This window comes from Loxodonta africana, chromosome 10, assembly GCF_030014295.1.
Source record: "Loxodonta africana isolate mLoxAfr1 chromosome 10, mLoxAfr1.hap2, whole genome shotgun sequence".
In the NCBI taxonomy this organism is placed as follows: Eukaryota; Metazoa; Chordata; class Mammalia; order Proboscidea; family Elephantidae; genus Loxodonta; species Loxodonta africana.
Window position 1 is genome coordinate 62,568,280 of NC_087351.1, and position 20,063 is coordinate 62,588,342.

At 38.3% G+C, this 20,063-nt stretch overlaps 1 protein-coding gene across 7 annotated transcripts in view; it reads right to left on the bottom strand.

Annotated features, from left to right (window-relative positions):
- NIN (ninein) overlaps positions 1-20,063 on the bottom strand; it is a 116,793-nt gene that overhangs the window by 23,074 nt on the left and 73,656 nt on the right. For 5 of the 7 annotated variants that reach the window (XM_064292460.1, XM_064292458.1, XM_064292459.1 and 2 more), the window contains 10 exons: positions 18,737-18,847; positions 18,332-18,421; positions 16,907-17,045; positions 14,700-14,821; positions 13,011-13,516; positions 9,888-12,026; positions 8,496-8,621; positions 8,318-8,387; positions 6,488-6,703; positions 2,533-2,646 (listed from right to left, as the gene is read on the bottom strand). In XM_064292460.1, the coding sequence (XP_064148530.1) occupies positions 2,533-2,646; positions 6,488-6,703; positions 8,318-8,387; positions 8,496-8,621; positions 9,888-12,026; positions 13,011-13,516; positions 14,700-14,821; positions 16,907-17,045; positions 18,332-18,421; positions 18,737-18,847 (3,633 nt within the window). The remainder of the gene's footprint in view (positions 1-2,532; positions 2,647-6,487; positions 6,704-8,317; positions 8,388-8,495; positions 8,622-9,887; positions 12,027-13,010; positions 13,517-14,699; positions 14,822-16,906; positions 17,046-18,331; positions 18,422-18,736; positions 18,848-20,063) is intronic. The other 2 variants (XM_064292463.1, XM_064292464.1) reach the window with 1 other exon arrangement.

The window sequence follows — 20,063 nt, forward strand, 5'->3', positions numbered from 1 at the left end:
GAGCGTGTTGCTAGTTGCTGTGGAGTCAGCTCTGACTCACGGTGATCTTAGGCAGAACCGAACGGAACAGTGACTAGTCCTGTGCCACCTTCATGGTCACTGGTATGTTTGAGTTCATTGTTCTGGCTATTGTGTCAATCTATCTCATTGAGGGTTTCCCTCGTTTTCTCTGACTCCGTACTTTACCAAACATGATATCCTTTACTAGACATTAGTCTTTCCTGAAAATGTGTCCAAAGTAAGAGCGCTGAAGTCATTGGCTAGTAGAACCCATAGCAAAATCCTGCCTCTACCCTGCCCCAGTTGAGAACCACTGCTTTAAAGAGACTGATTGTTTCTTACACTTCTTAACCCTTTAGAGGTTATAAGCTATAGTTTATAAACTATTTTATTTTCCTCCATTTCACTTGCCTTTAAAATTTTTCAGTTCTTTATTATCATTTTGACTTTATGGCCATCTTTCCACTTCCTACCTTAAGTTCTTTTACACTTAGATTTTGGAATAGTATGACAAAATAGACCTTAAGGGCTGAATCTTGTCTTCCACTGGCAACAAATCCAGCACGTCTTACAAATCGGAACAAGTCAAAAGGGTACGAGAAAATGGATTTTAAAGTACCCGGGCACTGGTCTAATACAGAGCTTCTTTTTACCCACTATCCTGCAAAGCTTGATACTGTTTTGGGTGTCTATAGCCTGGCATGTGACTTCTCCTCATGGTATTTGTGTTTCTTTTCAGTGTAATAAATACGTAAAAATGCTTTGTGAACTATAAATCATTATGCCTTACAGAGTGGTACATGCTTTCCAGCTCCAAACTGTACGGCAGCAACAATGGGCTGACACTGCCCTACCCTTGTGATCCAGGTGTCCAGGCGCCTACTGAAACAAGCTCCTACCAAAGGCAGGAAGAGCCCACTGATTTTTCCCATCTCACTATACTAATGCTTCTGTAAAGGATGTGCAATAAAAATGTGAATGATGTTCTCATCATCTTTGTCTACTCCCAGCTCTGTCCCTTTCCTTCTGTTCGCTAGCTTTGCAAAGTCATGAAGCACACATTTCCCATGCCGTGGATTTAGAACCCATCATTATCCTCTTAAAGGCTGAACAATGGACAGACTTTCAAAAGGTAAAGGAAAAAAGTATGCCCAAGTCAATCAGGATAAACTCAATAATAAGAGCTTTGGAATATTTATACACCACAAAAGGATCCTATGAGTTTTAACGTCTCATGTTTATATGGAACAGGTACCTTCTCTAATTATGGCAGAGCAGATACACTTCGTACAACAGAATTTAACTTGAAAAGTTCCTTATAAAGCACCTGTTGGGTACCAGTACTGTACTAGGCATTACGGGAGACACATATACTCTGAGAATCTTAAAATCCTTTCAGGAAAGCAAAGTTTATACAATTAGATTTCAACATAAATATACCACTAGGTTGTACAGACTCTAAGTGTTTCAGCATTCAGGAAAGGGCACCTTTATGCTTATAGACTGAACAGATACAAGAAACAGAATTTATAGTCTAAGCCCAACCCAAGTCCGTTGCCGTTGAGATGATTCCTACTCATAGAGACCCTACAGGACAGAGTAGAACTGCCCGATAGGGTTTCCAAGGATCATCTGGTGGATTTGAACTGCCCACTTTTGGTTTAAAAAAAAAAAAAAAAATTTTTTTTTTTTTTTTTTTTTAGCAGCCTATAATCTAAGAGTGCCATAATAATTAAAGGAATTGTATGGTGAAGCCAATAAATCACATGAAACAACTAAATTCTCCTCCTATAAATCAGGACTGTTCAAATAAAGATACCTGTACTATTTGAAAACTAGCTAAGAGTAAAATAGGATGATTGTCAGGACATAATTTTAAGGTGAACGATCTTTTATACTTAAAATTAAACCTTTGCTGTGAAACTAATTTGCTGTGTGAACTTTCACAGAAAACACAAAAAGAATTATTTAAAAAATAAAAACTTTTGCTTGAAACTCTGAAATAGGATCCTTAAAGCCACATTCTAAGTGAGGCAGCACCCCTGATAATGCCCTAGAATTTACCCATACACCTAGGATAGATGCCTCATACTTGCTAGAAGAAAACGACTTAGAGAGAACAGCTTTACCCGTGCCTCACAAACACGAGTGAACACAGTTGTGAAAGGAAAGAGCAAGAAAGTCACTCTCATTTTAGACAAACTTCTATTACTTTGTCACCTGGCTGGGAGAAAGTAGAACAACAAATTTCTTAAATTGAAGTGGTTGTGATTCATTTCTAGCAATAGATTTAGATTCTAAAACATGTATGTTACAAGTTACACGATTACAACATCGAGAGAATTTACAATGGTAGCTATAACAAACAGATTTGTATTTCAAGTCTTCAGCCTTACTTAGCAAAAAAAAAAAAAACTAGTCATAAAAAAAAAGTCATAGGGCTCAGTAAAAAGAACATTTGGTGGCTAGAAAAATCAGACCATTGGGTACATATGGCTCTATGAACGCCCCCTAAACAGCACACAGCCTTACTTGTTTCATTTTTTCCAGTTCATCTTTGAGAAGGCGGTTTTCCTGTTCCACAATATGGGTCTGTAATTTAACTTCAGAAAGTTCTGCCTCCAGGGAAGAGACTAAAGTGGAAGACTAAGAGAAAAATAAAAGTCAGACAATGGACATATTCATCTAGACTCGGGAAAACTTCTCAGGTTCACAAAAGGCGACATTAAGGAAACACTAACGCAAATTCTATGACACACTGTCTTACGACCATTTGTTCTTATACTCAAGTGAACTAACCAAAGCTATCTTTTAAAAGGCTCTCCACTTAACTGGCATGAACATGATTTCTAAGGTAGCTTTTGCAGCTTTCTGCACTGACAAGTTACTATCTTTCTCTTTGTAGTTAATAAACACCTTGGGGGAGATACTTTAAGACTATGCAAAGCCTATTTCTCCTCCAACTTTTGCTCATTAATTTCAGTGTAATTCAGTGGATTTTGCTTACAACAGTCATTACTGTTTGTCTAATGATGATTTTCTATTTCCTTTTTTCTTTCTACATTTATTAGTTGAATTCTATTGTAAGAAAAAAACGTCGTTTCTCCTCCATTTTATTTAATCAATTTTTATATTGGTATGGACTCACAGATATTTTATTCTATATTTTAAATTTTATATTTGTCTTATTCTATACTAAAACTATTTATTTTATTGCTCAAATTGCTCCAGCTTTGACCACTGGGAGCTCCTTCAAGCTGGGGCCTGTGTCCTTTCAACATGCCCCCATGTTTTTCTTTCGAGCACTTTCTTACTTTCGGGCACCATGAGCTGTTCCAGGTTCATCTTGTATTTTCCCTGCCCCAGCTCTGCAATCAATCACATTTCCAAGAAGTCCTGGTTCCTTTTTTTTTTTTTAAATAACTTTTATTAAGCTTCAAGTGAACGTTTACAAATCCAATCAGTCTGTCACATATAAGTTTACATACATCTCACTCCCTACTCCCACTTGCTCTCCCCTTCTTGAGTCAGCCCTTTCAGTCTCTCCTTTCTTGACAATTTTGCCGGCTTCCCTCTCTCTCTATCCTCCCATCCCCCCTCCAGACAAGAGTTGCCAACACAATCTCAAGTGTCCACCTGATATAATTAGCTCACTCTTCATCAGCGTCTCTCTCCCACCCGCTGACCAGTCCCTTTCATTTCTGATGAGTTGTCTTCGGGGATGGTTCCTGTCCTGTGTCAACAGAAGGTCTGGGGAGCATGGCCGCCGGGATTCCTCCAGTCTCAGTCAGACCATTAAGTTTGGTCTTTTTATGAGAATTTGGGGTCTGTATCCCACTGATCTCCTGCTCCCTCAGGGGTCCTCTGCTGTGCTCCCTGTCAGGGCAGTCATCGATTGTGGCCGGGCACCAACTAGTTCTTCTGGTCTCAGGATGATGTAGGTCTCTGGTTCATGTGGCCCTTTCTGTCTCTTGGGCTCTTAGTTGTCGTGTGGCCTTGGTGTTCTTCATTTTCCTTTGCTCCAGGTGGGTTGAGACCAATTGCTGCATCTTAGATGGCCGCTTGTTAGCATTTAAGACCCCAGACGCCATATTTCAAAGTGGGATGCAGAATGATTTCATAATAGAATTATTTTGCCAATTGACTTAGAAGTCCCTGCAAACCATGTTCCCCAGACCCCCGCGCTTGCTCTGCTGACCTTTGAAGCATTCATTTTATCCCGGAAACTTCTTTGCTTTTGGTCCAGTCCAATTGAGCTGACCTTCCTTGTATTGAGTGTTGTCTTTCCCTTTACCTAAAGCAGTTCTTATATAGGAACTTTTATAGGAGTTCTTTTATAGGAGAATGATATTTAGAAACCAAGAACTGGGCGCTAGGTACCTTCATCACTGCTGCAGCGTCACTGCTTCTAGGCACTCTCAGCGGACAGAGTTGGGAAATACATGTGTACTAACCTAAGAGCATCCACGCATCTCATTTCTGTATCTACCTATCTGTATATCTATTAAAACCATGAATTTATACTGACACCTTGGATTCCAGTGCAACATCACAGGGTTCATTTGGGCCTTCCCTCTTTCCTCACTTGTAACTTCCTTCTCCAACAGTGAGAAATCCGATTCTTCTTGTCTACAATGTATTTATTTATCTGTTCAATTCTAGTAGTCACATAAAGTAGTTTCAGAGTTGCTAATGTACGTCCCCATCAGAAAGACATTTACTGACTAGGTTACAGCACACATGTACAGTTCTTTTTGTCTTTTATCCCTACAGTATCCAGTCAAAGTACTATTTTCTAAATGGCTTAGTTATTATCTTCTCCATCCCCTTAGTGTGGTTATAGTATCCATTTACGAGATAGATTCATAAGCTGGCATCCTCCCAAATCTTGGCTGGTTTTGATTGTTTATTTTAGGAGTCTGTGAAACATTACTATGGTCCTAAGAGTTAGAACTAAATGAAAGGATAGACTCAGGGAAGTGCCGCTCCCTTCCCCATTCCTTCTATCCCATTCCCCTATTTTTTTATTCCTTTCTCACCCATCCTCTATAGGCAACCAATCCCTTTAGTTTAGGTTTATCATTCCTATATTCCTTTGCTCAAATGAGCAGATACATGCATATTTTCTTATGTCCCCTTCTTTCTTCCATGGAGGGAAGCATAAATCCTATATTCCTTTGCTCAAATGAGCAGATACATGCATATTTTCTTATGTCCCCTTCTTTCTTCCATGGAGAGAAGCATACTACAGGCATATTATACTTTGCCTTTTTCCCTTAATAGTTTTATCTTGGAAATCACTATATGTCAGTTCATAAAGATCTTCCTCAGTCTTTTATTTTTTACAGATACATAGCACACCACTGTGTGGCTGTACCACAGTTTATCCAACCACTCTCCTATGTATGGGCATCTGGGTTGTTCCTGATATTTTGCAATTACAAACAATACTGCAATGAATAACCTTCAGCATAGACTTTTTCACATCGTCAGAGGTGTTATCTTCAGAGTAGATTTCAGAAGTGGGATCGTTGGGCTGGGATCTAAGTACATATGTAGTTTTCTTAGGTATTGCCAAATTTCCCTCCAGAAGGATGGACTGTGCCAGTCTGCATTCCCACCAGGGATGTATGAAAGTGACTGTTTTCCCACAGCCTCATTGACAAAATGTGTTGTCATATTTAAAAAATTTTCCAGTCTAACAGGTAAGAAATAGTATCTCAGTGTTGTTTAAATTTGCTTTTATCTAATTATGAGTGATGCTGAATGTCTGTATCACAGGTTTGAGGGCCATTTTAATATCTTTTTTTTTTTCCTTGAATTGTTCATGTGTTTTTCCCACTTTTTTTTTTTTTACAGGGTTTTTGGTCCTATGTCCCTCAATTTTAACAGTTTTTTATATGCCAGGGATAGTAGCCATTTGTAGCATATGTTGCAAATATTTTCTCTCAGTTTGTTAGTTGTCTTTAGACATTGTTATTTTGTCATGCAAATTTTATTTTTTAATGTTTATGTAGTAGAATTTATCAATCTTTTCTTTTATTGCCTCTGGTTCCTGAATCACAATTAGAAAGCTTTTGTGTACACTAAGTTAAAGGGAATTCATCAATGTTTCTTCTGGCACTTGTATTATTTTTTGTATTTAGATTCCTAATTCATTTGGAATTTATTCTTACATGTGGTATAAGACACAGGTTTAATTTCCCCCCTTTTTCAATGACTATCCAGTTGTCCTAGTACCATTTATTAAAAAGTCTGTCTTTACCCCAGTGATTTGAGAAGCTAGCTACCTTTGTTTTACTAAGTTTCCATATGTATTTGGGTCTAATTCTAGACTTTCTATTCCACTGATCTATTTGTTTATTTATGTGCCAGTACCACACTGTTTTAATTATTGAGGCTTTTTGTATAAGAAATTTAATACAAGCATTTCTTCTATTTCTTGGGATTTCCTCAAGGAAAACTATAGGGTGTCTACAGACCATACCTGCACTTTACAATGTTCCAGTTCTTCTGTCAGATTACACTTTTCTTGTTCCCATTCCTCAAATGTACCATGTCCTGGCTCTTTTTCTTTCTGGGATAGCATTTCTGCCAGACGTTGATTAAGTTTTTGCAATTCTTCCTGATTTTGAGAGTTCTTTTGGCTAAGTTCTGTATTTTCCAAATCCAACTGTTGGTTTTTGGCTTTTAATTCTGAAATCTAATTAAAATAAGTTTAAAAAACTGGTTATCCCACTTCTGCTAAGACACAGATTTAGAGACTGTTTTTTCCCCTCTCTATGTAGTTTTAATAACAAATTATACATGCTCATTATTACAAATTCAATCATTCTGGAAGTGTATGAAGAAGTGTTAACACTCAGTTCAATTCTACCCCATGGAGGTATCCACTGTTCACAGCTGGGCACGTATCCCTCCAGATAATTTTCTCTGCATATATAAAAACCTATATACACATATAGATTCTTCTTCTTTTTAACAAATATTTAGATAATTTCATGTTTTGGCAGTCTACTTTAATCACTTACAATGTCTTATAGACATTTTTCTTTCCAAGTCAGTACATTCAGAAAGCACTACCTGGTTTTTTAAAAAGTGGTCATACAGTAAGTATTCTACTGTATCAAGATGTTCCATGCATTTATCCATTTTGATAGACATACAGGTTTGTTATTTTTCTTTTAATTATGAATAAACAAAATAATAGTTTGGAAAATACCTCTATACATGGTAGCACTTTGTTTTTAGGATCATTTCTTAGAAGTGGGATTGCTGGGTTAGAAGGTATGCACATATATTACAATCTTGATAGATATTAACAAAATATCTTTCTCACAAGTCGTACCAATTTACAGTCCTATCGACAGTGTGTGAACACACTCTTCCTCACACCTTGCTAACACCAGATGATACCAATCTTTATTTTTCTGCCAATTTGATAGGTGAAAAATAGAAACTCATTTAACTTGCACTTCCCCAATCACTAATGTGACTCATCATGTTTTTATGTTGTATTCTTTTTTTCTGACTGGACTGTTCATGTTGATTGCCCATTTTTCAACCAGGTTTGCCATTTATTTTTAAGTACACAAAATATATTTTGGATGTTAATATCCTGTCCATATCAAGTATTTCAAATACCCTTTTTCCCAGTATGTCGTTGTCCTCTGACTTATTTCAGACAGATTCTTAAATGGTCTTCCCTTGCACAATTATACATTGTGAGATTATACAAATTGGGTGTTGAATGGCACAAGCTGCCAGAATAAATCATAATTCTGTGAACTGATATACTGATTAACCAGCATTCTACATCTGCGAAATTCTGTCCCTAACTTCTGCTTTCAATCACAGTGAGGAAAGGGGAAGGACTTAACATTCACTGAACAGTGACTCTCAGTCAAGCAGTGAGATGTGCCCTTGAGACATCTTATTTCTAAGACTGTGATCTTTCTACTCTTCCACCAAACTGCATGACGGATAGAGCTAACATTTCACAGGTATGGTTTTAGAGATATGTCCCTGCCCCCCAGTTATAAAGCCTATATTAAGCACTCAGGGTCTAGAAATAATATATATGAAATTTAATAGAAAACCAGTTTAGAGTCGGCATGAGATGAATTTCCATTTTCAAACTCAGGAAGAAATGTGGTAAGACACAGACTTAAATTTTCTTAAGAGATTTTGGAATACTCTCACCATCACATGCTATATGTTATCCTGGGAGCATATTCTGAAAATCTGTAAATTTCAAATAAAAAAAAAGTAAATTTTAGAATCCAGAAACAATGGGAAATTTTAAATACCTTCTTACCTGTTTCTTTAAATTTTCAACCATCTTCTGAACTGCATCTTTTTCCTTTTTTACAGTTTCTATTTTTTTCCTAAAGGGATGATGAAAATATGACTTAAGAGTTAGGCTTTAAAAACTGAAGTAAAACAGTTTTAGTCCTCACAAAATGCTCTTAAGAAAGTTTAAGTATATGTCTTACCATATTTCTTCCTGAGATCCATTTAATTTCCCTAATTTCAGGTTAGAAATGCTATCTTCTTCATTTAAACTAGTAATTTCGTCTCTCAAAATAGAATTTTCCTCTTGAAGTTTCTCAGATTCATATCTGAAGTACAGAGATTTAAAAAAAAAAAAGTTACAACAAGACAGTCATCTGGCATCTTTGGAAAATACTTTCTAGTGACTTCCAATAAAACAAGTACTCCACGCCAGTTAAAAAGAAAAATCTAAATTAGTAGTCTTTTAGTACTTGGAAATCAGGCTACGGCATATTGACTCATTTCATTTGGGATGTAAGAATTTTACTAAAATATGTTAGGTGAGTATGGCTGAGAAACTTGAACATGGAGACAGGAATGCCCACTCTGGTTGTTGATTTTCTCAATGGCAAGCATACTGCTTTGCACAAATGACTCAAGCCCTACCTATGGTGAACTGATATAAGCCATATTACTATACATTACAAAGATGTATTAGGTTTACATTTAGACCAGGGTACCTAGAAAGACATTTCACTGCATAAATCAAAGGCCATGCTGAAATATGTACACTAATAATGGCTTGTAATTTTTTTCATTTCATTATATTTTGAGTTTTTGATCTAAATATGGTCTGAAGCATGAGGAGGAAAAAACTACATTTAGAATTAAATTATTTTTGTTTTATATCATTAAGATATTTCAGACATGAGGTAATATTTTACACATCTTTTAAATATGAAATCTGCTAGAAGGGTACTGCAATTGTGTTTTATAAAGTCAAGTGATTCAGATTAGTTTCATTTTTTATTTATTCTTCAAGCACATTTATTAGAATCTGGTAGCACCTCAATAAAATTATATATTCTGAGATAAATCTCTACTGTAGGATATCAACATGTACTTCAAGTGATGTAAGCGAAAAATTATAAGCCACAAAACACAAAATTTTTCACGTATAAGAGTTCTTATCTACCAATTGAGTTAATAATACACAAAAGGCATTCATTCGCATATACCATGTTACATCAAAATGAGGAAAATAATGTTTAGCTAAAGGAAAAAAGTCATCTATTCATCCAAATGAAGTAAGTGCTAGAAAGGAGTTAAAGACATAACATGCATTGATGATGCATATGGTTAAACAGCAAACACTTGGCATTATGAGCTTTCACCTCCCATAGAATAACATTTATTTCCTACAGAGGAAGGGAATGCCTCCTAAGCAAGGTTATTCTATTTGTTAATGCGACACAGAAGCAGAAGGACGTCTACAGGACTGCTTTCTTCTTGAAGACTAACAGGTTAGTTCTCTAGGCTCAGCGAACAGTGGAAGTTAGATCTGGTGAGGTGCTCTGTGGGATTCCGTGAAGCTTAGAAGGTACATACGTTACCTTAGAAGTTCAACTTTTTGCTGCATCTCACTGCAGGTGCTTTGCAAGTCATGCATCATTGACTTCAGTTCTTCCTCCTTTTCTCCTTGAGAAGATACATCTTTTTGCTTAACTAAAGCAGTGACTCTCTCCCTCAACTTTCTAGTCAGCTCCTGTAGCTTTTTTTTCTCCAGCTCTAACTCTGCTATTGTGGCCTGACGCTGAAAGTGTTTGTCTTGAAGGCCTAGAAGGGCAGTATTTTCTTCTAGTATAACTTGGTTCTGTATTTTTGGCTTTTCTTGATGTGTCTGAATCATTCTTTGTAACCAAGCTACTTCATGTGCTTTTACCTTTTCCAGGAGTTGTGTATTCTCTGGCTCAAGGTATTGGTTTTCTTGTTTATGTTCTTCTATAAAATGGTGTACATTCATAACCTTTGGCGCACACTCTTCCAGGGTCTGATTTAGTTCAAGTATCTTTTCATCAGGTTCAACTTGCAGGTTATCTAAATGGGCTTCCCATAAGGAGAAGCAGTCACATTGTAGCACTGATCTTCCCTGCAGTTTCTCAATCTTTCCTTGAAGTCTCAAAACCAGGACATGCAGCTCCTCGTTTTCTCCTTTGACTTCATCATAACTCTTTTCTAGGCTAAGGAATGTCTCAGTCACTTGCTCAACTTTCTTGAGTTCTTCCTGCAACCTGAACACTTCTGAAGTAAGTTCTTTGTTATTTTCTAGTGCTTCATCGTACCGAGTCTCCATCACTCTCAGCTCTTCCTGAAGACAGTCATTTTCTCTACTAGCATCTTCATATAACAACTTATACTTGGGGGAAGCCTCAGGGATTCTTTCAAGCATCTTTAGTTTCTTTTTGAGCACTGAAACATCAAAAAGAAGGTCTTGTTTCTTTTCAGAAGCTCGGTCGCAGTCTGCACGTAAGACTGTTAGTTGTTCCTGAAGCTGACTTATCTTAATCTTTAGGTCCCAGGTTTCAGCTCTGGTCTCTTCACTATTTTCAAGCTCGGAAAAACTCTCTATTGATGCTTCAGACTCTATTTTGGCCTCCTGCCTCCGAACAGAGCTCGTTTCTGTACTTTCCAGATCTCGAGTCTCATCATCTTGCAAGTCACTTAGGACACACTTCTTGGGTACACTTTCTACTTGCTTCATTCTGTTTTGCAGTAAAAATGGCTCTATTTGTTCCAGAGAACTTGCCAAAAATTCAGTATTTGGTTCATCTAAACATGAAGATGTTACTGACCCTGGCTCTAATTTTTGCAGCCTTTGCTGCAGCCTAGAAATTTCAGTAGCCATTTTCACATTTTCCTTCACTGCTCGTTCGTGAGCTCTCTGCAGGCTTAAGAGGACATCTCCATTTTCTTCCAACAGCTGCTCCCCTTGCTGCAGCAGGGACATGGTGCCATTTCCTTCTGCCTCCCCCACTCCCATTGCCTGGCAGCCACTCTCAAGCCTGGAGAGAGGAGATGCCTGCTGCATTTCCTTTAATTTATTCTGCAGCCTGGAGATTTCTGTGCTCATCTCGGCCCTCTCTTGATCTGCTTTCTCACAGGCCTCTTTGTGAATGTTCTCCATGGCCAGAAGCTTGGACATCACTTCCTGCCTTTCCTGGTCACGTTCCATCTCTAGCTTCTTAAGCCGCTGGCTGGCCAGCTGCTCTGAGGCCCCTGCCTGGCACAGGACCTGCTCACAGTCCTTCAGTTCTCTTTCGTGATTGCTCTTCAGCTCAAGTATGTGGCTGGACAGTAGGCTTTGCTGACTTTCAGACACAGTTTTTAGATCCTCCAGGTCTTTGAGTAGTTTCTCTTTCTCAACAACCAAACTGTTCAAATGTTCTTTGTATGTTTTCTCTAGCATCTCTCTCTCCTGGGTCAGGACCAGAGAAGTTGCTTTCTCTCTTTGAAGGGTCTCTTTAAGTTGCTCCTGGGCTTCTGCACACTCCTGGATGAGCTCTTCCTTTTCAAATTCCCACTGGGATTTCTCCTCACGTTGCTGTTCTAGGAGGTCCTTCAGCTCTTGGCAATAGCGCTGCTCCAGGCTTTGCAGAGCGTCTTCATATCTCTCAGTGACTTTCTGGCAATCAGCCAGAAATTGGGCTTCTATCTGAGAGGTTCTTCTATTATACTCAGTTTCCATTTTTTCCCTACATGTGGTCAACATACAGCATTACTGAAACTGCTGCCAACTCCGGAAGCAAACAAAAAACATTTTACCATGCATAGAAAAGGCTGCCAAGTGAACAATTTAAAACACTTTCTAAAAACTGTCTTCACATATTCTTATGTGATTCATGTATCCTGGGAATGGGTCTCATTTCTGAGAGCTAAAACTGGCAGCCATAATTAACTTAGAAGACACAGTCACCTCTTTCTGCATTTAGAGGACAAATTTAGAAACCAAATTCTTTGGCATATTCCCAAACTTACATGTACTGGACTTTTAGCCTAGGGCTTAAATTCATATTTTATATTCAATGATCACATGCATATTAACCTAACCCCTAACTTGGGAAATATATAAAATTCTTTCATTTTAAATAAGTGATTAAGGTAATAACATCCTATCTTTAAATAAGATAGGATATTAGTTATATAAACCACACATATTAACAAATTCGTTTTGCTTTTGCTTCTTACTTAATAAAGTAGCATCGAGTTAACTGAGTGTGACGCACCAGTGCCCTCCAATGTACCTGGGGTTTTGTGTGAGAAAGGTAAGCACAAAGTGCTGGTTTCATAATTCTGGAAGGAAATGTAATTTTGCCCAGAATCCAGCTTATAAATAGCCTTTCTCAGAAAACAACAAGACTGAACTAGGAAGGAACCATGTTTGGGATAATCTTATCCTTATCTGGTGCCTTATAAGATACAATACGTCTTGACACAATAAATACTTTCCTCTTTTTTTTTTTTTTAAAGCAACAACAACAGAAACACACAGTTCCAATAACCCCAAGGTAGGCTTATGGCTAAGCAACGGCAAAGCATGCTGAAAAATTACAAAGGAATCTAGTCAATCAATGGACTATTATGCCTTCTGATTTTTCAAAGTCTCCTTAACTGACTAGAACTTCTGGTGTCCTGAGAGACGATGCCCCAGGCTGCTCCACTTCCCCTCATTTTCTTACCTCCCCTCTTGGAGTTCCCTGTGGTGTTTTTCCAAGAGCTCTTTCTGCAACTCCTCTTTTTCTAGGGTATGCTTCTCCACCAGGATTTTCAGCTGCTCCTGGTGAAACTGTTCTAGTTCCTGAGTTAAGTCTCTCACCTTCTCTTCTGCCCAGGCGCCTTTATGAATGAGTCCTTCCCTCTCGCGGTTAAAGCTTTCCTCTACCTGCTCCAGTCTAGCCTTGAGGTCTACTTCATGTTCCAGCCTTAGCTTTTCCTCCAAATGAGTCTGTTCTTCATCAAACTTCATTTGCAGTTGTTTTTTCTCCTCCTGGTGTCTGCAGGTAGTCTTGTGCTGTGTCTCCTTTAGCACCATGGCTTGCTCCTGAAGTTCTGCAATTTCATTTTTAAGGCCACTAATTTGCTTTTCCAAGGTGTGTATTTCATCCTCATACTTCTGCTTCATGCTCTCCTGCTCCTTTTCACAGGTGACCTTGGTCTCATCTAGCTGCTCTTCATAATGGCGCACCTAAAATCAAAAAGTGTAACCACGACAAGATTATTTCACCAAAGGCCGTGGAAAGGAGGGTGATGTGGGCAGCAAGTACTTTTTCCCCATAAGACATCCTCAGATTTCCCATTTTGTTTTATAAATTAACTTAATTCAAAAAACACTTTAAGCAAGATATATTTAAGTCAGGCATGGCTTGCCTTCCTTTTAGTGGGGCTGAATTTTATTAGTTTCTGAACAGCTCTGTTAAAAACTGAACAGACTTTCAAATGTACACCACTTGCCTTCCAGTGCATCCTTTGAAATGCATCCTCACAAACAGCAAATCTAGAGTCTTAAAATAATTAAATTCAAACATTTACTGAATACCTATTGGGCATGGGACCTCATGGGAACACAAAGTTGGTTAAGACATAATGCCTACCATGAAGGAGAAACCAGTATAGACATGGTTATGGTCAAGTAAAAACAAGTATAACACAAAGCAGAACATAAAACAAAACATATAGAAAAAAGAGCTGTGGCGTAAAATGGGGATGCAAATGAGGGAAAAATCAGATTTGGTTGAGGAAATTCAGGAACAGTTTCATGAGAGGGGCAGCACTGGATATAAACTCTGAAGGAGGAGTAGACTTTCAAGAAGCAGAGGATTAACAGTGTGAGCAAAGACATGGTGGCAAAAGAGGGCAGAGTTTGATGGAGAACAGTAAACTCCCCTGTTTGGCCGGAGGCTAAATTAACTCAAAAGGATAGTGAAAAAGAAGACTAGAAATGTAAGTTGAGGCACACGATAAAGGATTTTGGACTCCAAGGCTCAGAACTTGTATCTGATTTAGTAGCTAATGCTGTATCAAAGAACTTTTTTGGTATGAATCTAAAACATGTACTTAGATGCAGGTTTGAGTATTAAGAGGTATTTTTAACAGGTTGAAAATAATATTATGGTTTCTAAGCTTCAAGTTTCACATGACCAGAGCCGAAGATATTACATATTGGAGAAACTCTCTCCCAGGAGGGTAAGGCCTCACTTAGAGCCTATGAAACCAGCCTGAGGGAGTGGGTTCCTGGTAGCCACTAGACAAAATAGGAAATGCATAGAAAGTACTGCTCTATGAGAAATAAAGAACTGGGGATGCCCTACAGACATAAGCCTATTTGAACTCAAAGAAATTAGAGAACTGGATTGGCAAAAAAGACTTACTTTATCTTCAAGCTCCAGTCTTAGGCAACACAAGTCCCTGTGATGTTGTTCTTTCATCTGTTCGATGACCAGCTCCGCCTCAATGCTCATATTCAAAGGATTGCACACTTCAGAACCAAGCCCTGAAAACACATGGGACCCATTGACCTGGTGACAGGCTCTTCAAATAACACAATCTGGCATCTGAGGGGGGACATCCAGTTTAACTACGGAGAATGTTCAGCCTAAACTGCCCCAGATGTGATCTACTAGGAAACAAAAGAAGGCAAGAAAAGTCCCTTCTATTCTCAAGAAAAAAAATCTGTTGCTGTTGAGTTGTTTCCAACTCATGGTGCCCCCATGTCACAGAACAGAACTGCTCCATAGGGCTTTTTATTTTTTTTACTGAAATCTTTATGGAAGCAGATCACCAGGCCTTTCTTCTATGGTGCCAGTCGGTGGGTTTGAACCACTGCCAACCTTCAGATCAGTAGTCTAACGCAAGCCATTTGTGCTATCCAGGGACCCTCTCAAGCATTAGGGCAAACAGTAAGAAATGAAGGTAAACAGATCCTTCCACGTACAGGCAGTTCATCAAATCTTAACGGAATCCCTCTTTTTGAACAGTAGGTGGGGGTAGGTGTGGAAACTGCTGCTTGAAGGTGACCTCCAAGTGAAAATGCCGCAGGGTGAGGTAGTTTGGTCAAACCAACCAGCCATTTATCCATTCAACAAATACTGAGAGACAAATTAGCAGGGGGGCAGTGGGCCAGGGGAATGAATGGACAGCAGCACACTCGCTGCTATGCCTTGAGAAGTTAACTCCATGGGTCAAGATAGCCAACGCTTCACTCAATATTATAGCCAACTGGGTACTGTAATATGAATTTCCTGGGATACGGGTAGAGCTACATTTTAAATTATCAGCTAAAATTAAAAATAGGGCATAAGTTAGAGCCCTGAGTATAGGCAGTTTAGGGTAAAAATTCTTAGTTCATCCATATGAGTTCACCTCTGTAACCACCCACAATGATTAATGAGATAGATGTTGGTGGAAATGTGCAACGTAAGTTGGGGGCTGACCTAGTACACAGACAAAATGATTATGTGTAATGCTACGAAGAAACCATTAAGGTGGGGGGACCCAAAAGAGTTTTTGATGTGGGGGACATTTTCAGATGGGGGAAAGGGGCTCTTCTTTGGCTGGGTCCAACAGCTGGGGCTGGCATTCTTGCTTTGGCCTCTCTCTTCATATATGGTGGCATATCCCCAACTGAGAAGTGATATCTGGGCTGTGAGTACCCGAAGATGGTATAGCTTCATTTATCCACGTGAAGCACCCCAACACTTGGTCATTTATGGAAAATCCCAGAAAAAAGTGGCTGAGAAATATCATCAGTTGGGTTTCATCCTTAAGACTACAATAAGTGAGCCAAGAGTCAGAGAAAAGGTATTAAGGCTTCTTCCTCTCCCCTCCCCAATCACTTTTTTATTTAAGAGTTACTAGGTGAGGAGAGGAATAAACAACCCTTGCAAAAACCTGTACTCCTGCCCCAATGATTTGTAACAGAAAAATTAGTTAGGAGCCCTAATTAGGGTTTCTGAAATTGAAAGTCAACACACCTGAGGAAAGAGGCTACCGGGAGGGAGGAAAAGGGCTCATGATGGATGTGGATGGGAATCCCAAACAACTCTGCCTTCTGACCTCATCACTCAAAATCTTCCTCAAAGGCACAGGCAACCAGCCCTTACTTGTTTTGCGGAAGCAATGCAGACACTCAGCACAGCTAGCATAAGAAAACCAGCTATGGATTCTGTGGTTTCTGGCTGGCCTCCTCTCCAAAATCATCTTCATACCAGATAGATACTCTCTTAAAAAGGAAGGATTCAGCAATAGCTCATGCCTGCACTCTAACACTCCAAAGGCCTGGGTTCTCAGATTTGTGGCCAGTTTTCATTGTTTTCTTTTAAACATAGCAAACACCCTGTGGTTTTATTTTTCCATTCCTTTGTTGATGCATACCAAAATCAGATGGAAATATTCTCATAAAGACTTCAAGGACAAACTAAAAACCAGACCACAAGTGAAACAGCTCAAGAAAATAGTATTGCCAAAATCTTTTTTTTTTTTTACTTTCCAAAATTTTGCAATCGTACATTCAACCATGATTCTAAAAACAAAGGTCAAAGGCAGAGACTCTGGCAAGGTGGTGTCTGAGTATGTTTACCCTGGTCAGGCTCAATGCCACCGCTGTTACCATCAAGCTCTTCTGACAGGGAGTTCTTCAAGGGAAGTCTGAACACTTTGCCTTGTGCACGATACTCTTCCAGCTCAGACTGGAGTTCATCCACTTGGTCTTGTAATACCTGGGATTGAAAAACCAGCAAAGGTCTTAGATACGACATTAGAAGCACAAGCAACAGAAAATATTGGATATAATAAAAATTAAAAACTTTTTGTGCTGCAAAGGACAAAATGAAATGCCTAGAACGGGCAAATCTATAGAAACAGAAGTAGATTAGCGGTTGCCTAGCACCGGGGGACATGGGGAAGACTATTTATAGTTGTGGTAGAGGGGTCTTTTTTTTTGGTCATGAAAATGTTCTAAAATTGACTGTGGTGATGGTTGCATAACTCTGTGAATATAAGATATTGAATTGTACACTCTTAATGGCTGATTGTACAGTACGCAAAGCTGTGGAAAAAAGAAGTGGATAGATTTGGGGTGCTTTTTTTAGGTAAAGCTGACAGGTTTTACTGATAAATTCATTAAATTAAAGGACATTTAGAGAAAACACTTCTCCCTGATTAGAGCCAAAACTTGATGGTAAAAGCAACAGATACATTTAATTTCTTTTCTTAAAATGCATGCATGTATTTGCTGAAAAGGCAGGATGTGAGTAACCACATAAAAAGGTCACTGTTTTCCTCACCTCTGCATAATTACAATTTTCATCTAAAGCAGTTAGAATCCAGTTCTACTTACCTTGTTAAACAAGTGTTTGTGGTTTCAAGGAAAAAAAAAAACAAAAACCCAAATGCCTAAAGTTTGGGAAATTACTTTTAAAAATTAAAAGATTCTTGTTATTTACAAGGATGTTTTTGCCCCTACTGGTAGGTATTGGGATTCATTTACCACCTAAAGACTTGATGGGAGGTTTCTTTGCATTTTGTAAATAAAGTAAGGGATGGATTTGGAGAGGGTAGGGAGCACCCCAAGACAGAATAAGTCTAACTCTGGAATAAGGCCATCAACACGACCAGGAATTCTTCCACTTGAAATAAAACCCATTTTCCTGTAAGCACTCGCAATTTCTGACCTAGACTAAAAAATTAGACTAAGAAGACTTAAATGCAGTTTGCATGATTCCCTAGTAGTTCAGGATACTGAGTAACAACATTAATGGCTAATGTCTGTGTCGGTGCTTACTATGTCCCTGGCACTGTTGTAAGCACTTTACCTATATTTACTCGTTGAATCTTCCCAAGAACCCTATTCAGTGGGTACTCTTATTTTTGCCATTTTATAGATGAAGAATAGAGGCACACACAGATTAAGTGACTTGCATAAGGTCACAAAGCTGGTAAATGGTGGCAACAGGATTTGAACCTAGGCATTGTTCCATCTACCAAGTTCTCTCCAGCCACTTACCCTGCACTGCTGCTCATATTCATTTCTCATCTGCGCCAGCCTCTCTTCTTGCAGGAAGAATTCAGCACTGCTGGGATCAAGGTCACCAAACTAGAAAAAGAAAAGACAATGTTGTCATTTTTCCCAAATGTCCTTCTTTGACCTGTAACATGCCAAAAGCCCCAGTTTCTGGCATTCACTCAGCCTCCTGAGTATGAAAGGAATGTGACCCTTATGCAGAAACACCACCAACTGGAGAACATACTACAGTGACATGCTCAACCAAGACAGGGATCAGATGCCTGGCATTTCCCTGCAGAAATGACATCTTCCTTTAGCCACTTAACAAATTCCCTACTGGAAATTTCCCTGGTGCTCCTTTGAGTAAACTACACTTTGGGCTGTGTATCAGGAAATTAGATTTACCTTTTCTGCTAACACATGCTCCAAATTTCGCTGTAGTTTGTTTGTCAGATGCTCATATTCTGCCAATTTCTCTGCATTTTCCAGAAGCTCCTTTTCTAGACGACTGTTTTCCTGAAGAAATTTGGGGAGATGAAATGTGACACGGATTAAAAAATAGCTAAATGGTTGTATCATTTTATATGAAGCATAAATTAGTGCTCTAGATTGTGAAAATTTGCCTATCTGGAAGGGTTACAATGGAAAAGAGACAAAGGTAAATATAAAATCTGGCTCTATTTTATAACCCAAAAACCTGACTCCTTTTTTTTTTGATCCTGTCAAATTGTGCTCTTGTCCACTACGATAACCACTAGCAGCCACATGTGGCTATTGAGCACTTGAAATATATTTAGGACAAATTCAGATGTGCTGTAAACACAAAATATATACTAGATTTCAAAGAGTTAATACAAAAAATGTGTAATATCTCAGTAATTTCTGTATATTGATTACATGTCAAAATGATAGTATTTTGGAGATACTGGATTAGATAAGGAAATCCTAGTGGCATAGTGGCTAAGTGCTATAGCTGCTAACCAAAGGGTTGGCAGTTCGAATCCACCAGGCACTCCTTGGAAACTCTATGGGGCAGTTCTACTCCATCCTAGGGTCACTATGAGTTGGAATTGACTCGACGGCAATGGGTTTGGTTTTTCTTTTTCCGGTTTGGATTAGATAAAATGATTTGAAATTAATTTTACCTGGTTCTATGTACCTATTAAAGTGACCACTCACAAATCTGAGACTACGTATGTGGCTCATATTATATTTGTACGGAATAGCACTACAGTAGAATATTTAATGACACGAAAAACAGGCTCAATACACGGCCAAATAAAACTGGTTACAAAATACTTTGTTCAACTGACAGCAAAAGAGAACTCAGAAAAACTATAAAAAGTAGAATAACTCTACAGTCGGTTTTCATTTAATGATATTACAAAAAAAAAAAAATTTTTTTTTTATAATGATATTATAGTTTGGTTTATATTTAGTTTACAAATTTTTTTGGTTTTAAATATGTAAAAATGACACTGTAAGTTGTTCATCATTTGTATTTGCTTAAGTTATTATAATAACATATCTACTGAAAATCCACAAGTTTTTTTTTTTTTTCATTTAAAAGGGTCTGTATATATAGTACTTTTTAGTATGATTTCTACTCATTTGTTAAAAAAAAAATAAGTAAAACCATACAGACATGCCATTGCTTCGACATTATTTTCTATTCCAGTGTTAATGGCTGACAGGAAGAACATTATTTTCAAAGTGTATTTTGCCAAAAGAA